The sequence below is a fragment of the Zingiber officinale genome, chromosome 9B, assembly GCF_018446385.1.
Source record: "Zingiber officinale cultivar Zhangliang chromosome 9B, Zo_v1.1, whole genome shotgun sequence".
Lineage (NCBI taxonomy): Eukaryota > Viridiplantae > Streptophyta > Magnoliopsida > Zingiberales > Zingiberaceae > Zingiber > Zingiber officinale.
This window is the reverse complement of record NC_056003.1, coordinates 57,320,241-57,326,600: the sequence shown is the minus strand read 5'-3', so window position 1 is coordinate 57,326,600 and position 6,360 is coordinate 57,320,241. Positions and strand designations below refer to the sequence as shown.

Below are 6,360 nucleotides of genomic sequence, written 5' to 3'. Positions count from 1 at the left end.
ACTGTGCACCTATTTTACTCCGTCTGATTTTCTTTGGCCTCTATTCTATTTTTATTAAAAAAATTTATGATACTGATGTGTAAACACTAGTACCGTTGTAATATTAATTTTTAAAAACAAACATCATAATTTAACACGTTAGCACCGCTGTGTGGTTAGTAAAAAATATATATATATATAACAACTTAAACATCGATAATATCAGTATCACCATGATGCTATTTTTTAAAAATAATAAAAAATTATATATTTGGACTCCAAAGTACTATATAAATTTAAAGATGTTGGCATGAGTCAAATCAAAATTTTCTAGGTTCATTAATAAAATTTGACTGAAACTCATTAATGTGTTAAGTCACATAGGGGGTGTGAATAGCTCGTTTCATTTCTTTAAACTTGATGTTGCGACAGAAAACTTGAAGCGAAGACTCCACAATGCTAACACTTAAATTTTACTTGATATTCACCTCCTTGAGACGACTAATCTAAAGATTCACTCCTCAAACTCACAACTCCACTATGAATGCTTCCTTCTCGAAAACTTTTTGAAGGCGGAGAAGTCTCGTACAAGCTGTTCTTACAAGAACACAACAAGAAAACGGGAATGCAAAGACAAATACAATCGAGAATGACTTTACAACAATGAACCTTACTTGAACTTTTATTATTTTGAATTGCCTTTTGATGGTAAGAAATACAATAATATTTGTCTTTTCAAACCCTCAATAATTGGCTATGAAGAAACTCCATGAAATCAATTTTCTAGGATTTCTTCCAGGCTAGAAAACACCTCATAATTGATTAGTTTCATCCCCAATCAATTGTCACGTCGGTTCTATCGTTCAAAACCTACATAATGACTCTTTTTCATCTGATCAATTGATTGGTGAGTTATACCAATCGATTAGTTAGCCTCTAATCGATTCCAAGGCTTTTCGTTCTCTGGCAAAAATATCTTCAATCGATTAACCCAATCGATTGGTGAAGTATGAATCAATTGTCTCAATCGATTTTAAGACTTTTTATTCTCTCACAAAAAACCTCCAATTGATTAGCCTAATTGATTGGTGAAGGCTGAATCAATTGTTTTAATCAATTCCAAGATTTTTTGTTCTCTCGCGAAAAGACTCCCAATCGATTGCCCAACCCTAAATCTAAAATTTCGAGTTCAAGGTTTACTAATCAATTGATAACCCTGAATTCAACCTTTAGGAGTTGAATTTGTATCTTACCTAGTATCCATTTGACCTCAACCTACCAGGACTTCCTTTACCTAATATCTAGTCATTCGTGACTTATTAGGACTTCATCACTAAGTGCTCGGTCAACCTTTGATCCACTTAAAATTTTCTTTTGTGCCAAGTGCCTAGTTCTCCATAACCCACTTTGATTTACTGTTTCATGCCAAGTGTCCGATCCTCCGTAATCCACTTGAACGTTTCCTTTACCTAACCTCGTTGGGACTTTCATTATCTAGTTTCCAACTAGGTCTTCCGCTGTCAGCTCCACTAGGAGTTTTATTGCCTAGTTCCCAATAAGATCTTCCATTGCCTAACCCCGCTAAGATTTTCATTGTCTTACTTAACCTCCAATTAAGACTTTCTATTGTTTAACATTCAGTTATGACCTTTCCAGTCAAGTATCCAATCCTCCATTGATCCACTTGACTTTTTTCTTACACGTTGTCAAATATCAAAACTCAAGCATGTTCCAACCTGAGCTTAGTCAAACTGGTCAATCTTGACTTAAGGATGATTACACCAAAATGATGGACCTAGGAGATTTGAATTTCTAAAAAGTTGACATGTAATAGAAGAGGATAATATAGTGAAAGTATTTATGATGTTCTTGTATGATTTTGATATCCCTACAATAAGTTATGTGTATGCGTCAATCATCAAAATCCATTGATGAACCTATAGAACTTTGATCAAACTCATTCGTAGTGTCCAGAATTTATATATGTTAGAGATATTAATTTAAAGTTATTAACAATAATGATCAGAAGATTTTTAAATTTATAACTTTAATGTAATTGACACGTACATATAATTTATTATAGGGATATTAAAACAAGAATATCATAAATAAATTTATTGTACTACTCTTTTTTATTACATTTTATTTTTAAAAAAAATTCAAATCTCCTAAATGTATTAATAAATTTGGATCAAAATATAAATTTAGAGAATTTCGATTGAACCAATTCTCACTTCTGGATTTTTATATAGTATTCCGAGTTCAAAGATATTATTTTTTAAAAAATAATATCATAGTCGTACGGATGATGTTCGTATTTAAGTTGTGTTTATTTATTTATTTTATTTCAGAAATATGAAATCTAGATGCCTCTTTTTTTTTTGTGTCATTCGCAAAGTGTTGCCTTTTGGAATTTGCCGTTAAAAATAAAGAGCGTTGTTTTGGATTTTGTTTTTGATCGTCAGATTTAGCAGCTAGCCGAGCAGGCCCAATAAAGGCGACAATCGTATCCGAGTCCGACAACTGAGAATGCCTCCCTCTCTTCCCCTCTCCTGAAGCGGAAGCAAGCCAGGCGTTGTGTGTTCCAATTTGATGCTCTCTTGTTTGATCGATTTGCCGAACCCGAATCAATCGGCGTTGTGTTTTCCACTTTGAAGCTCCCCTTCTTCTTCCTTGATGGCTTGCGGTGTGCTGTTCTTGTACGTTCCACTTTCCATTCCCCCCTCTTCTTCTTCTTCTTCTTCTTCTTCTTCTTCTTTCACGGAGGGCAGCATCACGATGCTGTCGCAAGCTACGTCTCGCTACCTGGGCTGGTCGAGGATACCGATGCCCAAGTCTAGAGAAGTCCGAACCATGGGGACGAAGTTGATTTGGCATCATGGCTGCCGGTGCTGGATAACCGCTGCTACTGAGAAACCCACTACCATCGCCAGTGGCGCGGAGTTTAATGTACATTCCTCTTTGTATTAACTTTTAGACTCGTAGCTTGCTCTACAGAATTTTGCAGAAAAAGTTTCAACAGTTTGGCAATGTTTATAGTAATGTCTTTATTATTATTATTATTATTATTATTATATTCTCAGAATATTGGATTATGGAGTGAGGACATGAGCAAAAAAAAAAAAAAATGAGAGTCGTAGAGATAAAATATTTAAAGTAGATGTGCGAATGGATAGGATAAGAAATACGAGTATTATAAAAACAGTCGGGGTTATACCTATTGAAAAAAAAACACATTTAAAATAATAGGAACATATACTTAAGCATCCAATAAATGTTTTAATTTGGCGATATGAGTCCGATGATGTAAGCGGATCCATATAGCCGACTTAATTTAATGAGATAAAAGCTTGGTTGGTATATTATATTCTTGGTCAAATCTGTTAGACACTATCATCTCTTGTAGTAGCATTGGCCTTAACTTCCGTTACAAACTTCACCTTTCAAATGGCTATCATGATAGCTACGATCCAATCAATAACTCTTTAAGATTAGCTAGAATCTCGTTTTGTCATGCTTACTAATATGTCTTGGTTTTCATTGTCATTAAATGTCTTAGTTTTTCATTTTTTTTTCTTTTTTCGATTTTTTAGTCTATGCAACAAGCTAGACATATAGTATCTATGTTCCCTCTCGAAGGAAGTATCAGATAAAACTATTAGAACCTAGTCTAAGGCATGCATGCCTAATCTTATGCCTAAATTTTAGATAGAATTAGATTATGTTTAATGGCTATAAATGCATGAATTGTGACTCTATTTCATACAACAATTTCATAATACAACATTTTATCTTTCTCAGCTAAGAACTAATAATTAAGTGCCTTTTAGTAAATAAACAAGAGATGGCATTGTTAAAACTTCCACGTCAGTTTGTTATGTTGGTTCTCTATATTAAATGTTTATATTGAGAATTACATCTTTGATTCATACATTCAGGATAATGATTGTACAGATTGTTCAGATTCAGTTTTTCATGTGCAAACTCTTCGAGAATTTCCCATTAAAAAGCTTTATGGAGAAGTTGTCCTGGTGCGATTTGATTCTGGTCTTCTGCTGAATTCAAAGGATTTGGATTGTGTTCCACTAAATAGAGCACTTTCTACCATTAAATATTTACATAATGCTGGGGCCAAAGTAGTTTTACTAAGTAGTTGGTTTCAGTCCAATGCTTCAGTGCTTCTTTCTGAAGAAGCCTTTGCAGGTTAGTATTAATTACATGAGTCTCTGTGTGTTGGGCTCTACTATGTTTCCTGAAAGGTTTCATTCAATTAACCATAATAGTTATAGTATCCTGGCAATAACATTTAATTTCTCATGTTTTAGGTTGCTGACATGCCAAAATATAGAAACTTGTATACTATTTTTTTAAATCTCGTTAAAGTAGTGATCTAAGCTATATCTTTGACTTTTGAAATTTTTCTTGGCTTCATTAGCAGATCACTTGTCATGGCTTCTCAAAGTTAAAGTTGTGACAGCAAATGGTGCTTCAGCTATCACTCAATTGAAGATGAAAGAATCAGGAAAATCAGACATTCTTCTCCTTGATAATATGACAAACTTCAAAGAAGAAGTTGCAAATTCTGTTGACTTCGCTAAGTCTTTATCATCTGGCATCTCTCTCTTTGTCAATGATTCTTTCTCATTATCACATAGGATTCTTGCATCAACTGTTGGTGTTACCCGCTTTTGTTATGCATCAATTGCTGGTTTTCACTTCGAGGCAGAACTGGTCCAACTAATGAAGATCAGTGAGACCAAGAGACGGCCATATATTGCAATAGTATTCCCTTTCGTCTTCATATTTGTCACTATTTTCAATAACTTCTTGTGGATCTATAGATTAGTGCATGTATCCTTTTTCTAGAAAGGAGTGTTATGGGTTTGGCGCTTAGATAATTCAGAATTATTTACAAGATAATATGTTTTTGATGATATTTGAACATCTAGGTCTGTCTTAGTTCTGCTTATGAGATGGTGGTATTTATGGAGTTCTAGTAGCATATGTACATTCCTCAGAATTCTAGTATATATATATATATATATATATATATATATATATGCCATATTGGAATAGAGGATGTGCAATATTATTTTTTGGAAATATAGATAAAGTTATGATCTGTCTGTGGATATCACTATTTTAATGTTTCTTTATGTTCTGGTTATGTTGTTTGCTTTTGTTATTTTCAAATATTAATAAAGTATTTATGCTTTAATTGTAGATTTGTGAAGGCTTAAACTATCATTCCATGCTGGAGTGTTTGCCAAGCTAGGAATATGGAGTTCACTACTGTGTCGGCACGCTTCAAAGTGTCATGAGATCAACTCAAATATTTGAGTTCTAACTCTTGACAATCTTCCAAACAGCTTGTCTACCTTATATAAAGTTCTAGCAATTAGAAAGTTAATCAAATTTTAGAGTAAGAAGTTATACTTATATAATAAAATTCTCAATTGTTGGTTATAGATTACTAATACCGAGATGAATGAGCTACATTTGATGAATGCATTAGCTTTTGTAGCATTCTACAAGATGGACCCTATAAGTTTTCAAAATTTAGATTAAATAATGATCCTAGGATGTTAGAAGTAGTTTCTACCCATGCATAACTATTTCTTGGTTAACCATTATAATTTAGACTTAGATTGGTAATACTACAAGCACATAATATAGATACATCTTGGTTTTCTAACTCAATTTCACTCTTGTTTCAGCTAGTGCGATGTTTGATGCTTTCTCTCCTCTCTTTTTACATAGTGAGTGATGCGATGGTAAAGGGGGCCACCAAGAATGAGTCAAAGGTGAGAAAAGCAGTTAACGTGGAGGTCAAAGTCAAGGCGGTCAAAGACATGGAATCGTCGGGTCACCAAAGTTGGTCGAGCGGAGTTAGTCCGACCGGACCTCCTGTCCGAATGGGCGAGGAGCTGACCAAGGTGTCAATCGGTTGTGAAGGAGAACAACCTCGAGCGACTGAGCGGGGAATCCTGACCGAGCGGAGCTAGTCCGATTGGACCTCTTGTTCGACTGGGCGAGGAACTAACAAAGGTACCGGTTAGCCGTGAAGGAGAATAGCCTTGAGCGACCGAGCGGAGAATCCTTGCCGAGCAGCTCTGCTGCCGGGCCAAACAGTGGGACCCCTTGCTCAGCGTATCATATCCTCCTGGGAGTTAGCGCCACTGACAACAGGGCATTATCCGTCGGCAAATTGTATGGCAAAAACTTTTACTGTCATGTCAGATATATGTATACCCTGTTAAGTAAAGGTGCCAGGGACATTTTTGTGACTTGTCTTTTCATGGGACAGTTGGGAAAGTGCGCGTGCATTGAGAAGCGTGCACATATGCTAGCGAGGCGTTATATAAAGGGGAGTTCATGCAT

The 6,360-nt window shown here is 35.1% G+C and overlaps 1 protein-coding gene across 4 annotated transcripts in view; it reads left to right on the top strand.

The window, feature by feature from the left end:
• The first annotated feature begins 2,389 nt into the window (after positions 1 to 2,389).
• LOC122024060 (phosphoglycerate kinase-like) overlaps positions 2,390 to 6,360 on the top strand; it is a 66,348-nt gene continuing 62,377 nt past the window's right edge. For 3 of the 4 annotated variants that reach the window (XM_042582588.1, XM_042582586.1, XM_042582589.1), the window contains exons 1-3: positions 2,390 to 2,928; positions 3,918 to 4,182; positions 4,415 to 4,761. In XM_042582588.1, coding sequence (XP_042438522.1) covers positions 2,656 to 2,928; positions 3,918 to 4,182; positions 4,415 to 4,761 — 885 coding nt within the window. In that variant the 5' untranslated portion in view covers positions 2,390 to 2,655. The remainder of the gene's footprint in view (positions 2,929 to 3,917; positions 4,183 to 4,414; positions 4,762 to 6,360) is intronic. The other variant, XM_042582587.1, reaches the window with a different exon arrangement.